At 41.4% G+C, this 24,568-nt stretch overlaps 1 protein-coding gene across 1 annotated transcript; it reads right to left on the bottom strand.

Moving 5' to 3' along the window:
* Positions 1-23,358: 23,358 nt before the first annotated feature.
* LOC114368415 lies at positions 23,359-24,222 on the bottom strand. The gene has a single exon (XM_028325698.1). The coding sequence runs from the start codon at positions 24,220-24,222 to the stop codon at positions 23,359-23,361; it is 864 nt and encodes a 287-aa protein (XP_028181499.1).
* Between the last annotated feature and the right edge of the window lie 346 nt (positions 24,223-24,568).

Raw genomic sequence — 24,568 nt, 5'->3', positions numbered from 1 at the left:
TGACATGCGACCTTTCTTTGGTCCTTGTGAGGTGCTTGGCACCCATCATTAGGCAATTTGTGAAATTCCAGGACATGCCGGAAAACCAAAAAATATTGATGCACAATCCGTAAGTTTCCGTGACACACCGGAAATCAAATGGAAGCATCGTTGCATAATTAAGTGAGGTTCCGTAACATTCCGTAAGTCAAAAAGGGGATGATTATGTAATCCGCAAGGTTCCGTAACATTACGGAAAGAAAACAAGTATCGTTACGAAATTCGTAAGTTTCCGTAACTTTACGAAAAAAGAATCACCAAAAAAGGTAAGGGGGTGAACTTATCAAGATAGGGGTGTAAATAGCAATTCAAATCTAGGCCCTTCCAGACCATTTTGGAAGTTGGGTTGCTTAAGGAGGAAGCAACTGGGCGGCAAGCTCCTCCACGTTTTTGAAAAATGGTTTTCGGGGCTTCCGCGGCTTCCGTAATACTTCCGTAAAATTTCCGAAAACCTTGGGTAAGCATATTCCACTTAACATTGGTGAAAGGGAAGAGAAAAAAGATGAAAATCAAATTCGAAAACAGTTCCGTAAGGCTTCCGTAACTTTTCCGTAAAATACGAAAAGGGGGGTGAACTTAGTAATTCGGGTGTGCTTAGAAATCTTCTTCATTAAGTCTTTGGGCGGCAAGCACCTCCTTTTTTTTCTATAAATAGGGGAGGGGGGAGCTGTTTCAAAATGTTCAAGACCCCTTTGGGTATGCGTTTCGGCTATTTTGGGCAAAAACACGTTTTCGTGAAGAAAAATCAAGTCGAAGTACTTCCGTAACGCTTCCGTAAGCGATTCTGTGGAAATTCTTCATCGTTCTTCGTCGTTCTTCACCGTTCTTCATCCGTTCTTCGTTCGTTCTTCGTTCTTCAACGGGTAAGTTTTCGAATTCGAGACTTTCAATTCATTTCTTGTTTTGTGTACTTTCACTTTAATTTCGTTTACTTTCAGTTTTCTTTTCTTCCGTTTTTAACGTGCTTTAACCATGTATTTAAGCCGTTTTCTCGTCTAATAAATGATAAAATGAATTTCAACCGATCATTTGTGTTGTAATCTCGTTTAATCACTGTTAAAACGAAATCTAACTAATCGTTCACGCTATAACCTCGGTTAAACCAAAAAAAGTAAAATAATAATAAAATAATCAAAATATCTTTGAATAAAATAATCAAAAAAATCAATCGGACGTTTTTCTTTGGAAGTTTCCTTGAATGAATTGATTAATAACCAAAGTAAAACTAAGACTAAAATCGACTCACAAATCAAGTTTTGTCCGAAAAATCACTAAAAACCGTTTTAAGGTCCAACGCCTTAAACGGTCCTCTTTGCTTTTATCGGTTAACATGGACCGTTCAAAAGCATAAAATTAACATGTGACTTTACCGCTTTTGCAAGAACTACGTAGGTCTGATTTCCTCATCGCAATTGAGGATACGTAGGAGCAAAAGCCCCGCTTTTGTCGACCACCCCAAGAGATCGTTAATGGTCCAAATGCCTTAACGTTTCTCTCCTTTCAAAAACAAGAGATCGTTAATGGTCCAATGCCTTAACGTTTCTCTCCTTTCAAAATCAAAAGACCGTTTAATGGTCCAACACCTTAAATGACCTTTTGTTCAAATAAAAAACATATTTTGCAAAAAAGACAAAAAACAAACTTAAACCAAACACTTTGTTCCGAAAGAACTACGTAGGTCTGATTTCCTCATCGCAAATTGAGGAATACGTAGGAGCAAAGGGAAACACCCTTGTCGACCACAAAAAGAGAAAAAATATAAAAAGGGTATAAAGGATATAAGGACATAAAAGGGAACGTAAAAATCAAAGTCATGTTTGCACATTCGATTAAAGGCTGTCGTCCCTTGTGACGGACGTGTGGGGTGCTAATACCTTCCCCGCGCGTAAATACAACTCCCGAACCTTTCACTTAAAAGTTCGTAGATCGCGTCTTTTCCGGTTTTTCCGACGTTTTCCTCAAATAAACGTTGGTGGCGACTCCGCGCGTATTCCTTTCGTGGAACACGCATCCCGCGAGTCACGCGTCGCCCTCCCGCCGAAGGGTAGGTTGCGACAGTTGGCGACTCCACTGGGGACTATTTTTAGAGAGTTAGGCCATTTAATCTTGTGCAAATTTTGCCATGACTTACTCCTTTGTTGGCTTCCCCTTATTATTTTCTTGTATATATAACTCTTTGATGCTTTTAGTGCATATTTTTTGTATGCATGAGGTAAATATTTATTCATTTGATGCACACAAACACTAACACTATTTGCACACACGGTGAGTTGAAAAAGGGCCCTATACCCGGGTTCGTGGGAACATAAGGAGTGGAGGTGAATCCGTGATCATGCTAGGTCTCCGACTTGCTTGATTACAGTGAACCCTCATCTAGAGTTTTTCTCTTTGAAAACATATTGTTGCTAGTAGTCCCTACTGCTGCAGTATGTTCTTCGAAGGGGATGATACCTCTAGAAACCATCAAGAGAGATATGACTACCTTGGGGGTTATCACTAAAAGCCTAGTTAGCTCTCTCCCTTATAGGTCCCTTAAATAGGGGCACGGAGCAAACACGCTGCGTGCCATTTTTCACACTGCCATGCATAAGTATCATATACCCTTTTGCTTATATTTGTTTGTGAATATTGTCGTACTATGTACATCCCCGTGTTGTGCCTTTCGCATATGCATCATGCGTGGGTTTCGTCTTTGATCCCCTCACTTTAGCAAACCGACGGAGGGTCCATGTCGCCTTCTTAAAAAACATACGTTGGGTGCCATGCTGCCCAAACGTTGTATCCAAGAAGGAAACAATTTCTCGGGCTCCCGTATTCGTAAATTGCATCTATGTCATATGCATTTCTTCATGCATTCATCCATTCCACCCATGATAGATGTAGGAGTTTTGTTTCGCACTAGATTTTATTTCACTTTAGTAAAACATGGGATCAAGTCAAAAGCCTTCGCTTAAAAAGAGGTTCTATCAAGTCAAAATCAATGGCTTAGAGGTCACCAGTTTACGAAAGTTGGGGCAATTAATGGGTCAACTTCAACGGCAAGCCTTCCGCAAAGCCTATGGTAAGATTTGGGACCTAGCTAGGGTAGAAGTCTCCATGGAACCGATTGCATCCCTTTCCCAGTATTATGACCAGCCCCTAAGGTGCTTCACATTTGAGGACTTCCAGCTAGTGTTGACTGTGAAAGAGTTTGAAGAAATCCTGGGATGCCCACTGGGAGGAAGGAAGCCATATCTTTTCTCTGGGTTCTATCCCTCCACGACAAGAGTTGCCAAGGTGGTGAAAATCTCAGCACAAGAGTTGGACCGTGTAAAGCAAAACAGGAATGGGGTAGTCGGAGTACCAAGGAAGTGTTTGGAGGAAAGGGCAAAGGCCTTGGCAAATCAAGGCGAATGGGCTTTCTTTTATTGACATCTTGGCGCTTTTGATCTTTGGAGTTGTCCTCTTTCCGAATATGGAAGGGTTAGTGGACCTAGCAGCGATTGACGCTTTCCTCGCCTTTCATCATGGCAAGGAAAGCCCGGTCGTCGCCATTTTGGCCATGTATGACACGTTCGACCGGGGATGTGAAAAGAGTGGCGCAAGAATTGTTTGTTGTGCACCAACTCTTGGCTAGCATGGAGGGGCGTCTGTTAAATGGTTCCCTTGCTAGAAGGAAGGAAGAATCAGGATTCTATCTTCATGCGAAGGATGTCCCATGAGAGGAGTGCCATCAGACGAAAGCATCACGCCTTTCATCGCACGAGGTTTCAGTGACCACAACGCGAGGGTACTCCAAGGAGTTCGCAAGGCATGGGATGCGGCGTGAAGAAAGGACAGAGAGCTTAGGGGAAGCAGTAATGGGATCATCGGCGGCTATCATAAGTGGCTGAGAGTCCGAACACAAGGACTGAATTGGCTCCCAAATCTAAAGACTGTGAGAGACGATGAGGTTAAAGCTTCGGAAGAAAGTGATGAGGTACAAGCCCTAAAGGCAGAGCTTGAAAGAGCCTGGGTAGTCGAAGAGAAGTTCAAGTCCATAGCCATCAAAGTCTGAAAAGAGTATGATGAACTAAGGGATGTCAATATGGCCACCGATGAAGCCTTGGAATGAGAAACCAAGAAGGCCCGAAAGGAAGAACACGACCAAAGCAAAGTTTTGAGGGGCTTTATAGGGCAGCAATAGTGAGCTCAAGCTCCGAAGAGGTGAAAGGAATCATCACGGGTCAAAGGCATGATCTTGAAAGACGAGCTAAAGGCTTGCCTTAGGTCGAAAAGAAATTTGTCCCAACAGTTAAGCGAGACTGAAGGGAATATGTGGGCCATCATCGATGAGTGCAAAGAGAAGCTAAATCTAGCAGCGACTCACGAGCAAAGGCTAGAGGATGAGTACGCCAAGATATCAGCAGAAAGGGAAGTAAGGGAAAGGGTAATTGATTCATTGCACCAAGAGGCAACAATGTGGACGGACCGATTTGCTCTTACTTTGAACAGGAGTCAAGAACTTCCCCCATTGCTAGCCAAGGCCAAAGCAGTGGCGGACACCTACTCCGCCCCCAAGGAGATCCACGGACTTCTCAGCTATTGTCAGCATATGATAGACTTAATGGACCATATGATTAGAAACCGCTAGGAAGTTTGTATTGTCGCTCAGATCTTGACTAGTTATAACTTTTTGAAAAAAATGAGTTTATCCCACGTTTTTACTCCAAAAATCAGTGCGAATCAAGTCACTCCCACATTTTATCTCTAGCATGCATTGTATGTTGGTCTCGTCCTTTGTCACGGGAAGCCAGAAGGTCCATATCACCTTCTTAATTGTACACATGGGGCACTGCGCCCCCAAATGCGCAAGTAAGAAGAGATAATTTTCCGGGCTCTCGTGTCCGTAAAATGCATTCATATCATGCATCGCATAAGCATCTCTTCATAACATCATAATGAACATGTCGTTCCTGCATTTGTCCGTTATCATATTCTAGCCTCACATTTTGCATGAGTCATGGCATCATCATGCATATGCGTTCAACAAACTTTTTGATCTGCAAAATTGCATACCATTTGTTTTCATGTTTACTCATCCTTGTGTTTTCCTCTACAAAAACAAAAAAGGGGAAGCGTGAAACTTCACACTACATTCTTAGTTGCATGTGTTAGGCACCATGAGCCAACCATGTTGGGATCATAAACCCATTTCTAAAAAAAAAACACACAACAACAAAACAAAATAATTGAACATGGTACCTAATGCATGGTTAACTAGGAAATGGTGTTTCTTCGGGCATCTCAATTTCATAATTACATTTTCCATGCATAGCTTAAAGTATGCCCGAGTCATTCATCCCTATGAGATGTTGTTGAAGTATTGGCGATCAGAATTACCATTCCTTGGATTATAGGGTTGAACCAAGCTCATGCTTTTATAAAAAGGTTCATCAAGTCAAGTTGAAATATGGAAGTAACCGTCTTGCAAAATTAGGGCAAAAGATGAATCGAGTCACATCACTGCTTCGTCTACTGCCAAACATATTTAGGATTGTTAATGTCCTTGTTACTTCCAGTTTCACCTTGACAAAGATGTCATGGACCATGTTGAAAATCTAAATTGATTCAACCCCATATCCTGCGTAAAAATTCGCAATACTTCAACTGTACATCATTCGCATACATCCATGCTTTTCATTGGTTGCATTGCTCATTGCATTCTTTCCTTGAAAAATAAAATAAAATAAAATAAAATGAACTTAATCATTGTTATAAAAAAAAAACATGCTTTACGGCATCCTCACCGAACTTGTGCTAGAGCTAGAGTAATGGGTGAAGTAGAGAAGATACAAGAGAATATGAAGGCCGACATGGAGGCCATTAAAGAGAAAATGGCCACAATGATGGAGGCCATGATGAGCGTGAAGAAGATAATGGAAGCCAATGCGGTTGCAATTGCCGCTACCAGCGTTGTTGCTAAGGTGAACCTGATGTCCCCATCTGGCATCAACCAAATGAATCATCCAACCTCAGATATGGTAGGCAAAGATTTGGGAAGTACGGGCAGCCCCCATGATGTGCAAATTCAAAACGAGCACGCCTTCCCGCCATATGGCTTGCCTCTCAACTATACGCCACCCAATGTGGCGTACAGTCCCAATAAGAATGTCAATAACTCCACTCCTATACCCATTGAGAGCCAACAACCCCGAACTGATCATGCACATGTCTCTTAAACCGTGGGGGAGACACATGAAATTCCCCATCACAATCTAGCCGACTTCGAGCCTTGGCTCGAATATGCCACTGAAGGACAAGCAGTTGGTGGTATACCCCTTGAAAACACTTCGGAAGGCCCTCAGTATCACCCCCAACCACAACCCTCATGTTCCACAGCGGTTTAAAACCCTCATGACTATGGCAGGAATGGGAAAGTTGGATCATCTAGAGGAAAGGCTTAGGGCCATTAAAGGAGGTGAAGATTATGCCTTTGCTAACCTAGAAGAATTGTTCCTAGTACCTAATATCATCACCCCTCCCAAGTTCAAGGTGCTGGACTTTGACAAGTACAAGGGGACTACTTGCTCCAAGAACCATTTAAAGATGTATTGTCGGAAGATGGGGGCATACGCAAAAGATGAGGAATTGTTGATACATTCCTTCCAAGAAATTCTTACTGGGGTAGTTGTTACCTGGTACACTAACTTGGAACCTTCCCGAGTCCATTCCTGGGAGGACCTAATGGTTGCCTTCGTTAGGCAGTGTCGGTATAATGGCTTCGGATAGGATGCAACTACAAAAAGTGTGCAAAAAGGGGGCACGAATCTTTCAAAAAATACGCCCAAAGATGGAGAGACTTGGCAACTCAAGTAGCACCCCCAATAATAGAGAAAGAGATTATCACAATGATAGTAGACACGTGACCGGTGTTCTACTATGAAAAAAATGGTGGGTTACACACCTTCAAGTTTTACAGATTTGGTCTTCGCTAGCAAAAAGATCGAAGTGGGTCTGAAAAAAGGCAAATTTAGTCATCCTGCTTGGACGAATGAGAAAACTGGGGCAAATGAAGAGGGTGAGAAAGAGGGAGAAACCCATGCTGTGACTGCCATTCCTATACGGCCAAGTTTCCCACCAACCCAACAATGTCATTACTCAGCCAATAACAAACCTCCTCCTTACCCACTGCCCAGTTATCCACAAAGGCCATCCCTAAATCAACCACAAAGCCTGTCTACCGCACTTCCAATGACGAAGACCACCTTTAGCACAAACCAAAAAACACCAACAAAAAGGAATTTTGCAGCAAAAAGCCTGTAGGGTTCACCCTAAATTCCGTTGTCATATGCTAAACTTGATCCCATATCCACTCAATAATTCAATGGTAGCCATAACCCCAACCAAGGTTCCTCAACCTCCATTTTTCTGAGGATACGACTCGAACGCAACGTGTGCTTATCATGGAGGAGCCCCGGGGCATTCCATTGAGCATTGTATGACCCCGAAGCATAATGTGTGAAGTCTAATTGATACGGGCTGGCTGAAATTTGAGGAGAATCGCTTGTTGAATCCTAACATTGACAAGCAACACCATACATGGGGCAATTTTGGAAGCTGTTGTTATGACTCATCAGGATTTTCAAGTTTATGCCATAAACCACAGTTACAATGCTAAATGATATGGATAAAATGGACATCCTCTCACGAACACATCTTTGCTTATTCAACTTCCACCGGAATGTGAGTGTAAGCCATTGGTCTGTTTGCTCAAGCAACCTGCGCTCCTGAGTGTTGACTTCCAAGACCGTTCAATCAGAGATTACTCATCTTGCACGTTGGTGGGGGTGTCGTAAAACGACGAGTAAAGTAAAAGTAAAACAAAAAAACAAAAAAAACAAAAAAAAAACAAAAAAAGAAGAGAGGGCATTTGATTGACTGTGTTTTCAAGTAAAAATATAGACGTTCATGTGACCTCATTTTATCATTCCGGAAAGTTTGTCTTCTTAGAGAAGCGAGTTGTCAAGAATAGGATTTTGGACAAATGGCCTCAGTTATCTTAAGAAAAGGGGGGTTGAATTAAGATGCAAAGACTATTCCCCAATTAAACTTTCACTCTCTTCGGATTAACAATGCACCCTTAACATGAATTACTCAAAAGACAATTCAAAATAAACTTCTTTAAAGCAAAAGATAAATAACAATAAATAAAAGAAGTTTAAGAGAAGAGGGGAATGCAAACCTGATTTATATTGGTTCGGCCACTTCCCGTGTCTACGTCCAGTCCTCAAACAACCCGCTTGAGATTTTCCACTCTCTTTGTAAAACTCCTTTTACAAAGTCTGAACCACACAGGGACAACTCTTCCCTTGTGTTCAAGAATCCTCTACAACAAGAGACTCTCAGTCTCTTAATCCCTTTTCAGAAGTAAGAAGAAGAGAAGAAGAAATCTCTCTTAAAAGGGATAGATTGTACAATGAAGACCAATCAAAATTCCTTATTGAATATGCAAGTGGTTGACCAAGGAATCTTTTTGAGAGGATAAGACAGTTCAGTTCAGAAAAAATCTTAATCTTTTGAGAGGATAAACTTTGTGGGCAATGAAAACTCTCTTTAAATTCGTGCTTCCAAGCCACCTTTGATGCCCATTCATAAACCATTTGAATAGATGTGACTCTTGGAAATTATTTTCCGAAAATCCCCTCTGGTAATCGATTACAAGACTTGTGTAAACGATTACAGGTTTTAAAAATTTGAATTAAAACATTTTCAACTGCTGGTAATCGATTACCAGAGAGCAAATCTCAATTTGAAATGATAGAATTCTTTGGTCAAACCTTTTGTTTTTCAATTTGGAAACTTCTTCCTAAGATTCTAGAGATCAACTTGATCATATATCTTGATTTCTTATCTCGAATAAAACTTAGAAGCACTTGATCCTTCGGCATCATCAAAACATCAAAATATCTTGCTTCTACATAGGAGTCATTTGGCTTAATCCATCAACTGAAAAAAAATCCTTCAACTATTTCTCGTCCTTGGAAAATTCTTTTTTGCAAAAATCAATTGCTTCTTTCATTCTCCCTTGCTACAAGGTTGTGAAAACAAGACAACGATGGTTACCTCATAACCCTACACTAGGGCAATGAGGGGCATTGTGCATGAGCCTCAAGTGAACGTAGGGGCAGATTAGAAGTTCTCCCCCAATAGGTTCCCTCCTACAAGGTCATGATGAAAGACAACGATTGGTACCTCAAAGTCTTACACTGGGGCAATGAGGGGCACCGTGCATGAGCCTCAAGTGAACATAGGGGCCGATCAAAAGTTCTCACCCATCGATGTTTTCAACAAAAAAAAGGGGGATAAACCCTAGGATTTCAATGGATTGATTAAACATCAAACGACTCCATTGCCGTCACTCCAAAATGGTCAAATGACTAAATCAAACAGAACACACACTCTGAGGGAGTTCTCGGAGAGATTTGCAAAAGATAGGATAAGGTTGCATGGACTATCACCTCTTTCAAAAGGACAGTCAATTTGTGTTTTCCAAAAAAAATCAAATCAAAATCAAAATCACAAAATAGGGAAAGAATGTCATGAACATTGTACAACTTTCCATTACATTGCATTGTTTCATATGAAGTCCGCATTTACCAAATTTCACGACAAAGGTTGCATGCATCTGCATCCCTAAAAATTATGTTAACTGCATAGATTTCCTACATCTAATGTCCAAATCTTGTGGATTTAGGATGACCGGCCCTCTCGATGAGTCGATCTCTTGCTTTCTCATAAGGGTGGACCCTTGGGTACTTGTACCTATCGCCTTTAGAGGACTACATGTCCTCACCTTCAGAGGGCTACACGCCCTCGCCATCAGAGGACTGCGTGTCCTCACTTTCAGAGGACTGCATGTCCTCACCTTCAGAGGGCTACACGCCCTCGCCATCAGAGGACTGCGTGTCCTCACTTTCAGAGGACTGCATGTCCTCACCTTCAGAGGGCTACACGCCCTCACCATCAGAGGACTGCATGTCCTCACCTTCAGAGGGCTACACGCCCTCGCCATCAGAGGACTGCATGTCCTCACCTTCGTAGGGTTACACGCCCTCACCTTTAAAGGACCACACGTCCTCACCTTCAGAGGGCTACACACCCTCGCCATCAGAGGACTGCGTGTCCTCACCTTCAGAGGGCTACACGCCCTCGCCATCAGAGGACTGCATGTCCTCACCTTCGTAGGGCTACACGCCCTCACCTTTAGAGGACTACACGTCCTCGCCAACAGAGGGCTGCACGCCCTCACCTTGAGAGGACTACACGTCCTCGCCAACAGAGGGCTGCACGCCCTCACCTACAGAGGACTACACATCCTCGCCTTGAGAGGGTTGCACGCCCTCACCTTTAGAGGGCTACGTGTCCTCATTTTCAGTGTGCTCCACATCCGCACCTTAAGAGAATTTAAGGTCCTCTATCCTTAAATGCTTAACCAAGACTTTCACTCCCGGTTAAGGGACCAGTAGTTTCCTTTTAACGGTTCCTGGGCCACCCCCTGATATTGGAGGACGACCAACTGTGCGAGCACAACCAGAGAGGGAGGCTATCACACAGCTACTATGCATACCGGGGCAAGATTTCACCCGTGTCGCTGCAAAGAGACGAGTGCGGATCATGCGCACCAACATGACCACTCTTACACAGATATAGATGACATTGCTACTTAGCAACATTCTGCCCAGTGACCGCAATGCCAATCTCCCCCTGCAAAAGTATCAGTTGGTCTGTGTCGTCCCGACATGGGTAAGTATGCATATGGTTCAACTGATTTCCGATACCATCTATTGTTTGCAGGGATCGCACCCACAAGATGCCCAGTGGACCCGGAAAAGTCCAACAGGGCCCTGGGGTTTCCAACTCTGGTTACGGGCCTCTATCAGTCCTACAGGGTGCTCGTACCCCCCTAGCAAGGTCATGCCATCCCGACATAGGTGAGTATGCATATGGTTCAAACTAATTTCTGATGTCATCTATTGTTTGCAGGGATCGCGCCCGCAAGACATCCAGTGGACCCGAAGAAGTCCAACAGGGTCCTAGGGTTTCCAGCTCTAATTACGGGCCTCTGTCATTTCTATGGAGTGTCCATCGACCCCAACAAGTTCATCAGGCCCCTATTAATCGGGCTTTCATCAAGAAGTACTGCGCCCCCAGGCAGACGCAGGGCGAAACACCACAGCAGCATTGGGATGGCCGGTAGCGGGCAATAGACACACCGCCACCACCTCTAGAGTTCACCTCAGCTCATCCACAAAAAGGTTAGAGCGTTGCCTATGACACATGGCCGACCAGCAGGCGACCAAGTCCAAAGCCAAAGGTAAGCAAAGTACTAGGTCCATGACCGACAAGTCATAAGGCGTCCAGCTAAAGACGTTAAAGAAGCGCTACTAGGAGGCAACCTAGTACCTTTTGAATCTATGCTTGTTATTTGATCACTTTTTATAGTAGGATGCACCTAGTTGCTCATGATCCTGGGGATTTAAATAAAACAAGCGCAAGCTCGGAAGGTAGTCATACCTCACAAAATATATATATGTATGTTTAGGTAGTGAAAATACCTTAGATATGCATGTATGTAAACAAAAAAAACACTTCACAAAATATATATGTATGTTTAGGTAGAAAGATACCTTAGATATGCATGTATGTAAACAAAAAAATACTTCACAAAATATATATATGTATGTTTAGGTAGAGAGATACCTTAGATGTGCGTGTATGTAAACAAAAAAATACCTCACAAAACATATATATGTATGTTTAGGTGGCAAGATACCTTGGATATGCATGTATATAGCAAAAATACCTCACAAAAATATGCACATGTTTAGGTAGCAAAATACCTCATGAAAAAAAAAAAGAAAAAAAAAACAAACAAGAAAAAGAAATAAACAAATGATAATGATAAAAAAAAGAAGGAGAAAAAAGAAAAAATAAGTTGTCAAGCTGAAAAACCAACATGCTTTTGAAAAGAGATGACTTCCAACTTTTCTTTGGAAAAATTCACTGATCATAACTAGTTTTTGAAAAAATGTGTATACACCTGAAGGGTGAATGCTGTGAAGATTTTCCCAGACGCCCAAAATGGACTCGGATGAATGCACAAATTGATAAAAGAACATATTTTGGAAACGTTGGGTTGACTAAAATAGAGGAAATGAATCCTGAGCCCTAGCATCACATGACCATAAAAATTTGACACTTGAGTGTCCGCATAGGTGCATGCATAACCAGTTTTGCATAAAGTTTCCAAATCATCATTTTTGCATTTGTGTCATGGAAATAATGTGGGGCACCCCTTTTATCCTTGAGCCAAACCAAACCCCGACATGTATCATGTCTAGCCATTCTACAAACCTTGAGCCAAAATCATGACTCACTATAATCCTTACCCTCGGAAGCAAAAAAGGAAAGAAGGAAAATTTCCAATCAAAGAGAAAGCAAAAAGAAAAGAAAGGAAATTCCCAATCAAAGAGTGGGAGAAAGCAAAAAGAAAAGAAAGGAAATTCCCAATCAAAGAGTGGGAGAAAGCAAAAAGAAAAGAAAGAAAATTCCCAACCAAAGAATGGGAGAAAGTAAAAAAAGGAAGGAAAGAAAGTTCTTGATCAAAGAAACTAGAAGAAATGTGCAGAAAAGGTCTTTTGACCAGACAATATCTGAACAATACAGAATTGTCACCAAATGAACAAAAGAAAGAAAAGGAAACCATGACCTAAAGTGGTCTTCTCCCTTTGATTACCAACCAAAATCCTGTGCGTCGGTGACTTGTTCGCCTCGCGCAAAACCAAAACAGAAAAGGAAAAGGGGAAAAAAACACACAAAAGCCGAAAAACCCACCAAAAGAACCCATTCCCAAGGGAAGCCCTATTGATCCATAATCACGCATGTAATTTTTGATTTGATAGGAAATAATTTGCAAAGTCAAGTCATGACATATCTATGGTTCGGAATTAGGATGAAACACTTACCTGTGCGAGATTGATACACTTTGAGTGGATTTCTTCTATTTTTTTCGAACCCAGTGTTTCCTCTAAATGGTCATTTAGAAACGAAATGCTAACATCCAAAATCTCATTTATGGTTATGAGAAAATTTCATCAGCAGACTCTCCTTCCCCGGTAGACGCATTGTTTTTCACTCAAAAAAGCATATGCTGCTCTAAATCAGTTGGAATATTTGTCTCTTTGCTAAAGCATGTTTGCATTTTAGTGGAGAAAACACCGAGACTTTTTCAAGTCTCACAAGTTATCTAGAACTACGTAGGTCTAGGTTCCTCATTGGAGGATACGTAGGAGCAAGAGCCTTGCTTTTGTCGGCCGCCCCATAATCTTTGTCATACTAACCCTGAGGTCATGTGACATGCACCCTTGTGTCATCCAGAGGCGGCGGGCCCGATGACACGCGGAGATACCTTACGGTTATCCGCACCCTTTTGTCATCCAGAGGCGGCGGGCCCGATGACAAGCAGAGACCAAGTTTGGTCATTCTGCACCCTTGTATCATCCAGAGGCGGCGGGCCCGATGATACGTGGAGATACCTTACGGTTATCCGCACCCTTTTGTCATCCAGAGGCGGCGGGCCCGATGACAAGCAGAGACCAAGTTTGGTCATTCTGCACCCTTGTATCATCCAGAGGCAGCGGGCCCGATGATACGCGGAGATACCTTACGGTTATCCGCACCCTTTTGTCATCCAGAGGCGGCGGGCCCGATGACAAGCAGAGACCAAGTTTGGTCATTCTGCACCCTTGTATCATCCAGAGGCGGCGGGCCCGATGATACGCGGAGATACCTTACGGTTATCCGCACCCTTTTGTCATCCAGAGGCGGCGGGCCCGATGACAAGCAGAGACCAAGTTTGGTCATTCTGCACCCTTGTATCATCCAGAGGCGGCGGGCCCGATGATACGCGGAGATACCTTACGGTTATCCGCACCCTTTTGTCATCCAGAGGCGGCGGGCCCGATGACAAGCAGAGACCAAATTTGGTCATTCTGCACCCTTGTATCATCCAGAGGCGGCGGGCCCGATGATACGCGGAAATACCCGAGTGGTTATCCGTATAAACATTCTTTTGCTATCTGTAAGACAGAACGCTTGATAGCATGCAGAGGCTGACATAGTCTTCTGCACCTTTTGTTCCTCCAGGAACAACAAGTCATTTACATGTGGAAATTTCATGGTCACCCGCGACTCTCGTCAACCGAGAGGAGCGAAATTAGTGTCATACACTAATTTTCGTCCGGGGAACTTTGCTTGATGACATGCGACCTTTCTTTGGTCCTTGTGAGGTGCTTGGCACCCATCATTAGGCAATTTGTGAAATTCCGGGAACGACAAGTCATGGTCACCCGCGACTCTCGTCAACCGAGAGTAGCGAAATTAGTGTCATACACTAATTTTCGTCCGGGGACCTTTGCTTGATGGCATGCGACCTTTCTTTGGTCCTTGTGAGGTGCTTGGCACCCATCATTAGGCAATTTGTGAAATTCCGGGAACAACAAGTCATTTGCATGTGGAGATTTTATGGTCACCCGCGACTCTCGTCAAATCGAGAGGAACGAAATTAGTGTCTTATCTTTACTTTCCTTTTATCTCCAATAAAAGACAAGTAAAGAGGGGCAACTGTCATACCCTAATTTCGTCCGGGGACCTTTGCTTGATGACATGCGACCTTTCTTTGGTCCTTGTGAGGTGCTTGGCACCCATCATTAGGCAATTTGTGAAATTCCAGGACATGCCGGAAAACCAAAAAATATTGATGCACAATCCGTAAGTTTCCGTGACACACCGGAAATCAAATGGAAGCATCGTTGCATAATTAAGTGAGATTCCGTAACATTCTGTAAGTCAAAAAGGGGATGATTATGTAATCCGCAAAGTTGCGTAACATTACGGAAAGAAAACAAGTATTGTTACGAGATTCGTAAGTTTCCGTAACTTTACGAAAAAAGAATCACCAAAAAAGGTAAGGGGGTGAACTTATCAAGATAGGGGTGTAAATAGCAATTCAAATCTAGGCCTTCCAGAGTATTTTGGAAGTTGGGTTGCTTAAGGAGGAAGCAACTGGGCGGCAAGCTCCTCCACGTTTTTGAAAAATGGTTTTCGGGGCTTTCGTGGCTTCCGTAATACTTCCGTAAAATTTCCGAAAACCTTGGGTAAGCATATTCCACTTAACATTGGTGAAAGGGAAGAGAAAAAAGATGAAAATCAAATTCGAAAACAGTTCCGTAAGGCTTCCGTAACTTTTCCGTAAAATACGAAAAGGGGGGTGAACTTAGTAATTCGGGTGTGCTTAGAAATCTTCTTCATTAAGTCTTAGGGCGGCAAGCACCTCCTTTTTTTTCTATAAATAGGGGAGGGGGGAGCTGTTTCAAAATGTTCAAGACCCCTTTGGGTATGCGTTTCGGCTATTTTGGGCAAAAACATGTTTTCGTGAAGAAAAATCAAGTCGAAGTACTTCCGTAACGCTTCCGTAAGCGATTCTGTGGAAATTCTTCATCGTTCTTCGTCGTTCTTCACCGTTCTTCATCCGTTCTTCGTTCTTCAACGGGTAAGTTTTCGAATTCGAGACTTTCAATTCATTTCTTGTTTTGTGTACTTTCACTTTAATTTCGTTTACTTTCAGTTTTCTTTTCTTCCGTTTTTAACGTGCTTTAACCATTTATTTAAGCCGTTTTCTCGTCTAATAAATGATAAAATGAATTTCAACCGATCATTTGTGTTGTAATCTCGTTTAATCACTGTTAAAACGAAATCTAACTGATCGTTCACGCTATAACCTCAGTTAAACCAAAAAAAGTAAAATAATAATAAAATAATCAAAATATCTTTGAATAAAATAATCAAAAAAATCAATCGGACGTTTTTCTTTGGAAGTTTCCTTGAATGAATTGATTAATAACCAAAGTAAAACTAAGACTAAAATCGACTCACAAATCAAGTTTTGTCCGAAAAATCACTAAAAACCGTTTTAAGGTCCAACGCCTTAAACGGTCCTCTTTGCTTTTATCGGTTAACATGGACCGTTCAAAAGCATAAAATCAACATGTGACTTTACCGCTTTTGCAAGAACTACGTAGGTCTGATTTCCTCATCGCAATTGAGGATACGTAGGAGCAAAAGCCCCGCTTTTGTCGACCACCCCAAGAGATCGTTAATGGTCCAAATGCCTTAACGTTTCTCTCCTTTCAAAAACAAGAGATCATTAATGGTCCAATGCCTTAACGTTTCTCTCCTTTCAAAATCAAAAGACCGTTTAATGGTCCAACACCTTAAATGACCTTTTGTTCAAATAAAAAACATATTTTGCAAAAATGACAAAAAACAAACTTAAACCAAACACTTTGTTCCGAAAGAACTACGTAGGTCTGATTTCCTCATCGCAAATTGAGGAATACGTAGGAGCAAAGGGAAACACCCTTGTCGACCACAAAAAGAGAAAAAATATAAAAAGGGTATAAAGGATATAAGGACATAAAAGGGAACATAAAAATCAAAGTCATGTTTGCACATTCGATTAAAGGCTGTCGTCTCTTGTGACGGACGTGTGGGGTGCTAATACCTTCCCCGCGCGTAAATACAACTCCCGAACCTTTCACTTAAAAGTTCGTAGATCACGTCTTTTCCGGTTTTTCCGACGTTTTCCTCAAATAAACGTTGGTGGCGACTCCGCGCGTATTCCTTTTGTGGAACACGCATCCCGCGAGTCACGCGTCGCCCTCCCGCCGAAGGGTAGGTTGCGACACCTCTAAATGGTCATTTAGAAACGAAATGCTAATATCCAAAATCTCATTTATGGTTATAGGGGATTTCATCAGCAGACTCTCCTTCCCTGGTAGACGCTTTGATTTTCACTCAAAAAAGCACATGCTGCTCTAATCGGTTGGAATATTTGTCTCTTTACTAAAGCATGTTTGCATTTTGGTGGAGAAAACACCGAGACTTTTTCAAGTCTCACAAGTTATCCAGAACTACGTAGGTCTGAGTTCCTCATTGGAGGATACGTAGGAGCAAGAACCTCGCTTTTGTCGACCACACCACCTTTTGTTACCATGACTCAAGAGCTGGTAACCCGCGGAGACACCTTACGGTTATCCGCACCCTTTGTCATCCAGAGGCGGCGGGCCCGATGACACGCGGAGACAAAATTTGGTCATTCCGCACCCCTTTGCCATTCAGACACAGTCGTGTCCGATGGCGCGCAGAGATAAAAATTGGTCATTCTGCACCCTTGTGTCATCTAGAGGCGGCGGACCCGATGACACGCGGAGACACCTTACGGTTATCCGCACCCTTGAGTCATCCAGAGGCAGCGGGCCCGATGACACGCGGAGATACCTTACGGTTATCCACACCCTTTTGTCATCCAGAGGCAGCGGGCCCGATGACACGCAGAGACAAAATTTGGTCATTCTGCACCCTTGTGTCATCCAGAGGCGGCGGGCCCGATGCCACGCGGAGATACCTTACGGTTATCCGCACCCTTTTGTCATCCAGAGGCGGTGGGCCTGATAACAAGCAGCAACCAATGTGGTCATTCTGCACCCTTGTGTCATCCAGAGGCGGCGGGCCCGATGACACGCGGAGATACCTTACGGTTATCCGCACCCTTTTGTCATCCAGAGGCGGCGGGCCCGATGACAAGCAGCGGCCAATGTGGTCCTTCTGCACCCTTGTGTCATCCAGAGGCGGCGGGCCCGATGACACGCGGAGATACCTTACGGTTATCCGCACCCTTTTGTCATCTAGAGGCAGCGGGCCCGATGACATGCAGCGGCCAATGTGGTCATTCTGCACCCTTGTGTCATCCAGAGGCGGCGGGCCCGATGACACGCGAAGATACCTTACGGTTATCCGCACCCTTTTGTCATCCAGAGGCGGCGGGCCCGATGACACGCAGAGACAAAATTTGGTCATTCTGCACCCTTGTGTCATCCAGAGGCGGCGGGCCCGATGACACGCGGAGATACCTTACGGTTATCCGCACCCTTTTGTCATCCAGAGGCGGCGGGCCCGATGACAAGCAGCGGCCAATGTGGTCATTCTGCACCCTTCGTCAATCGCAGCCGACAAGCCCGTTGACATGCGGAGATTTACATCATTTTCCGCACTTACAAGATCTGTCACACTGACTTTTGAGTCATGCTGACGGGCGGAAATACCCGAGTGGTTATCCGTATAAACATTCTTTTGCTATCTTTAAGACAGAACGCTTGATAGCATGCAGAGACTGACATAGTCTTCTGCACCTTTTGTTCCTCCGGGAACAACAAGTCATTTACATGCGGAAATTTTATGGTCACCCGCGACTCTCGTCAACCGAGAGGAACGAAATTAGTGTCATACCCTAATTTCGTCCGGGGACCTTTGCTTGATAACATGCGACCTTTCTTTGGTCCTTGTGAGGTGCTTGGCACCCATCATTAGGCAATTTGTGAAATTCCGGGAACAACAAGTCATTTGCATGTGGAGATTTTATGGTCACCCGCGACTCTCGTCAAATCGAGAGGAACGAAATTAGTGTCTTATCTTTACTTTCCTTTTATCTCCAATAAAAGACAAGTAAAGAGGGGCAACTGTCATACCCTAATTTCGTCCGGGGACCTTTGCTTGATGACATGCGACCTTTCTTTGGTCCTTGTGAGGTGCTTGGCACCCATCATTAGGCAATTTGTGAAATTCCAGGACATGCCGGAAAACCAAAAAATATTGATGCACAATCTGTAAGTTTCCGTGACACACCGGAAATCAAATGGAAGCATCGTTGCATAATTAAGTGAGGTTCCGTAACATTCCGTAAGTCAAAAAGGGGATGATTATGTAATCCGCAAGGTTCCGTAACATTACGGAAAGAAAACAAGTATCGTTACGAAATTCGTAAGTTTCCGTAACTTTACGAAAAAAGAATCACCAAAAAAATAAGCAGAGGGGGGTGTACTTAGTAAAAATGGGGGTGCAAATAGCACCCAGGCCCACTTGGGCCCTCCAGAATATTCCTCCAGAAGGCTGTTGCTTCTGGAGGAAGCAACCTGGCTCGCCTGGGCTAGCTGAGCTCGCGTGGGCTAGCTGAGCTCGCCTGGGCGAGCTGGGCGGCAAACACCTCCCCTATTTTGCTATAAATAGGGGAGGAAGTGAAGAAGAAAAGGGTTCAGCCCCTTAGGCACTTCTCTCTCTTTCGAATTTGCTTGGAAAAATTGTTTCCGTGAAGAAAATCTTAGCCGAGGCGCTTCCGAAACCTTTCCGTAACGTTTTCCGTGAACAATTTCGCAAAGGTTTCGACCGTTCTTTGACGTTCTTCATTCGTTCTTCATCGTTCTTCGATCTTCAACGGGTAAGTACCTCGAACCAAGCTTTTCGATTCATTCTATGTACTCGTGGTGGTCCACATTGTGTTTCGTGTATTTTTATTCTCATTTCATTTACTTTTTATACCCCCTTTTGACGTGCTTAAGCCATTTTACTTAAATCATTTCTCGCTTAACTTAAAAATAAAATAAATTTCCACCGAACGTTTGAATTATATTATCCGTTAACTTCGGTTAAAATGAATTCCGACCATTCGGTCGTGCCGTAACCACGTTGGAAATCAAAAAAGAGGTAAAAAATAATATAATAATCAAAAAAACATCTTTTAGCAAAATAAAGCGGAAAATCAATCGGACGTTTTCACTTTGGGATTTCTCATTCTTAATCGAATTGATTAATAACTAAAGTGAAACTAAGGCTAAAATCAACTCGCCTAGTCAAGCTCGTCCATAAAAATAGGCTTTTGAAGTTTGTCATTTCAATTTCTCACTAAGTAAAATGGATCATTTTTTTAGGTCCAACGCCTTAAAATGATCACCACTTAAGTAAAAAAAGAATCAATTGATAAGAAAAAACTACGTAGGTCTGATTTCCTCATCGCAAATTGAGGAATACGTAGGAGCAAAGGGAACACCCTTGTCGACCACAAAAAGAGAAAAAATATAAAAAGGGAATAAAGGATATAAGGACATAAAAGGGAACATAAAAATCAAAGTCATGTTTGCACATTCGATTAAAGGTTGTCGTCCCTTGGGACGGACGTGTGGCGTGCTAATACCTTCCCCGTGCGTAAATACAACTCCAGAACCTTTCACTTAAAAGTTCGTAGATCGCGTCTTTCCCGGTTTTTCCGACGTTTTCCTCAAATAAACGTTGGTGGCGAATCCGCGCGTATTCCTTTCGTGGAACATGCATCCCGCGAGTCTCGCATCGCCCTCCCGCCGAAGGGTAGGTTGCGACAACATCTAAATTATTTTTACCATAGAAAATTTTGCAAGTGAGTTTTTCAACTCTTTAATTTCTTTTTCATATTTTTCACAACAACTACAAGAATCTGATATTTTCTTGTCAGAAATAGTAGAGATATGAACTTTTTCATTTGATTTAGAAATTGAGACTTCATTTCTAAGATGATCTAATTCTTTGTTTAATTTTGAAATTTCATTTTCTAAATTTGAAATTGTTTTCTTAGAAGATGAAACTAACTTTGCAAGTTTAATTGACTCTTTATGCAAATCAGCAAATGCATCTTGTAATTCATCAAAAGAAATAGATAACTTATTTGAAGATGTTACCTCTTCATTACTTTCATAACTTTTAGCCATAAGGCAGAGGTTTATCTCTTCATTTTCTGAATCTTTAGAAGATTCCATATCATTTTCATCCCATGTGATGTATGCTTTCTTCAATTTCTTTTCACTAAGATTTTTCTTTTCAGACTTCTCCATCTTTTTCTTAAAGATGGGACAATCAACCCTCAGATGTCCAGGTTGATTGCACTCAAAGCACTTTGGAGTAGAGGATGAAGTTTTTGTCCTTCTTTTAGATTTAAAATTGGGTCGCCTTTGATTTCCTCTTACTTCAAGAAACTTGTTGAATCTTTTTACAAAAAGGCTTAGATCATCATCTTCATCTAGATCATTTTCCTTATCACTTTCTTCTTGGATTGAAGATGAGGCTTTAAGAGAAATTCCCTTCTTTTTCTTGTCATTTTCTTCATGTTGGCATAATCTCAATAATTCCATTTCGTGTTCCTGTAACTTTCCAAATAGAGTAGCAAGAGACATGTTAGATAAATCTCTTGATTCAGTAATGGCTGTTACTTTAGGTTGTCATTCTCTGCTTAAACATCTTAACACTTTGTTTATGAGATCTTCATTTTGAAATTCTTTCCCTAAGGCTGCAAGATGATTTACTATATGTGTAAATCTCTTTTGCATGTCTTGAATGCTTTTATTTGCATTCATCCTAAACAGTTCATACTCATGGGTTAGTGTGTTTATCCTAGATCTTTTAACATCTGTAGTTCCTTCATGTGTTAATTGTAGAGTGCCCCACATTTCCTTAGCACTCTTACAATTTGAAACCCTGAAATATTCATCCATTCCCAGGGCAGATGTTATTATGTTTTTGGCTTTTAAATTGTATTGTACTCGTCTTCTATCCTCTTCAGACCATCTATCTCTAGGTTTTTCTATTGTTATGCTTTCACTTGATGTGCTTCCATCTATTGTAATTCTTTCTACTGTGGTGGGTATATAAGGCCCTATTTCTATGGCTTCCCAAATACTTAAGTCTATTGCCTCAATAAAAATTTGCATTCGGGTTTTTCAGTAGTGGTAACCCTCTCCATTAAAGATTGGAGGTCTATTGATAGAATTTCCTTCTGAAAATAAGAAGTTTGCTGAGGCCATTTTTCTTGAAGCTTCTAAACTTTATACAAGAGTGAAGCTCTGATACCACTTGTTAGACAAGCGGCCTCAGATATCTTAAGAAGGGGGGGTGTTGAATTATGATATTACAAACTATTTCCCCAATTAAAATTCTATTTCACTTTCTATTCAAGTTACAAATTCCCTTAATAATGAACTTCTTAAATATTGATTCAAATAGAACAATCTGAATATAAATATAAAACAATAATAAATAAAAGAGTTTAAGGGAAGAGAAAGTGCAAACTCAGATTTATACTGGTTCGGCCACACCCTTGTGCCTACGTCCAGTCCCCAAGCAACCCGCTTGAGAGTTCCACTATCTTGTAAAATCCTTTTACAAGTTCTAAACACACAAGGACAATCCTTCCTTTGTGTTTAGAATTCTTTTACAACAAGAGACCCTCGGTCTCTTAATCCCTTAGAGAATTAGAAAGAGAAGAAGAATGAATCTCTCTTGAAAGAGATAGAATTTACAATCTGAGCACTCAAATGATTCCTTAATGAATTGCAAGTGGATTGGCCAAGGAATTCTTAAGAGGATAAAACGATTTTGCTCTTTGAGAGAATAAACACTTGTTGTTCTTAAAAACTCTGAGCAAATTCGTGTTCTAAGTCACATATATATAGACCATTGGTGGTCATGTAAAAACCATTTGAGAAGTTGTGACTCTTAGAAACATTTTTCTGAAAATCTTGTCTGGTAATCGATTACATGATTTGTGTAATCGATTACAGCTTTTAAAATTTGAATTAAAACGTTTATTAACTGCTGGTAATCGATTACCAATATTGTGTAATCGATTACACAGTCTAAAATTTGAATTCAAATATTTAGTAGCTGTTGTAAATCATTTTTGGCCACTGGTAATCGATTACATCCTCTGGTAATCGATTACCAGAGAGTAAATCTCTTGAAAAACACTTTTTAACTTAAATTACTTGGCCAAACCTTTTGCTATATCAATTAGGAATTCCCTTCCTAAAATACTAGTGATCATCTTGATGTTGTGGCTTGTATTCTTGAATAATTGTCTTGAATTTTAACTTGAAAAGCCCATTTGCATTATTTGCATCAAATCATCATGATCATCATCAAAACACCAAAGGCATTTGCTTCTACAGAATCTACAACATAACAAATAAATATTGATTTCAATCTCAAATATACTCCAAATAAAACTTGATCATCAAAATTAAATAAAATTAAAAAGTATAGTTAGAGTTTTGTCACAATTACTTGTTCAAACACACTCCAATTTCTTTCTCATCCTGAAACACTACAAGTCAAACTCAAAATTTTAATAGCTAGCTTATGCAAATTTGGAGTTTGTGACCCAAACATTTGCCACCAATATGTTGCAATACTAATTACCAACCAAGAGCATAACTTAGAATTCTGAATTATAACACTAATACATAAAAAAATAGTATAGTATTTGTATTTTTCATATGGTAAAAGTTTCTTACTAGGAGAATGAGTTTTACTTTGAGCCATTGCAAAGTCAGAACCAAAGTGTTCAACACCAATCTTGTAAAGATGCAACTCGGTTAGAATTTTCTATTGCACATCAAATTGTGGAATCAACTTCTTAATGCACTCAAAAAAACCATTGGTGACCTCAAAATCAAACTCCAAGTCAGTGTTGTCATAAAAGAACTCTGGATTTAAGAAGTGGGCAGCTGGATGCAATGGCCTATGAAGCTGACAATTCCATCTTTTATCAATGATTGCAAACGCATCTTTGTACTTGCTTTCATTGTTGTTGAAAGACATGATAATTGTTTCTTTTGCCTTGTCCATTGCTTCATAAATATAGCTCATGGCTGGTTTCCTTTCACCATCCACAAGACGAAGCACTTTCACAAGTTGAGCCATGACTTTAAGAGTGTAAACCACACTATTCCAAAAAGAAGGCATGAGCACTACCTTTGCAGCTTCTTTTCCCTTAGGCTCCTTAGATAGCTTGTTCAAGGTCCATTCATCATAAGTAAACATCATTCTAATATTGACTTTCTCTTTGTGGAGCCTTTCCAAGGTTAGATAAGAAGTGGCAAATATAGTAATAGCATGTCTCACCAATTCCCTCTTGTTTGTAAAATTTCTCAACAAACTTAAGGTACTAGAATGGGCATAGGTAAACTCAACTAGATTGATTCCCCTTCTAATTGTCTTCCTTGTCAAGGGAAGCTTCCCAATATCTTCAAGCATCAAATCAATACAATGAGCTGCACAAGGAGTCCAATAAATATGTTTCCTTTTCTCCTCCAACAACTTACCCACTAAAACATAGTTGCTCCCATTATCGGTTACAACTTGAACAACATTCTCTTCTCTAACTTCCTCCACAATGGCATCAAGCAACTCAAAAAGCTTTTCACCTATCTTTACAAAATCAGAGTCATCAACAGACTTCAAAAACATGGTACCCGCTTGAGAGTTAATCAAAAAATTAATGATACATCTTTGTTTTTTATCAGTCCATATGCATCGGACATAATAGTACAACCATACTTGACCTATTGCTCTCTGTGGTCTTTCGTCAAATTTTTAGTATATTCAACTTCCTTCTTTAGGAGTGGAACTCTGATGTCATGATAGCTAGGAATGGGAAAATGTGGCCCATATTGACCAATGGCTGCAACCATATTCTCAAAGCTTTTCAATTTAATGAGGTTGAATGACAAACCTACTTGATACCAAAAGCGAGAAATATGTTGATGCACCTTCAATACTTGATTCTTATCCATTAACTCTTTTATGTTCATTG

This window comes from Glycine soja, chromosome 9 (assembly GCF_004193775.1).
Source record: "Glycine soja cultivar W05 chromosome 9, ASM419377v2, whole genome shotgun sequence".
Classification (NCBI taxonomy): Eukaryota; Viridiplantae; Streptophyta; class Magnoliopsida; order Fabales; family Fabaceae; genus Glycine; species Glycine soja.
This window is presented reverse-complemented; position numbering and strand designations above follow the sequence as displayed.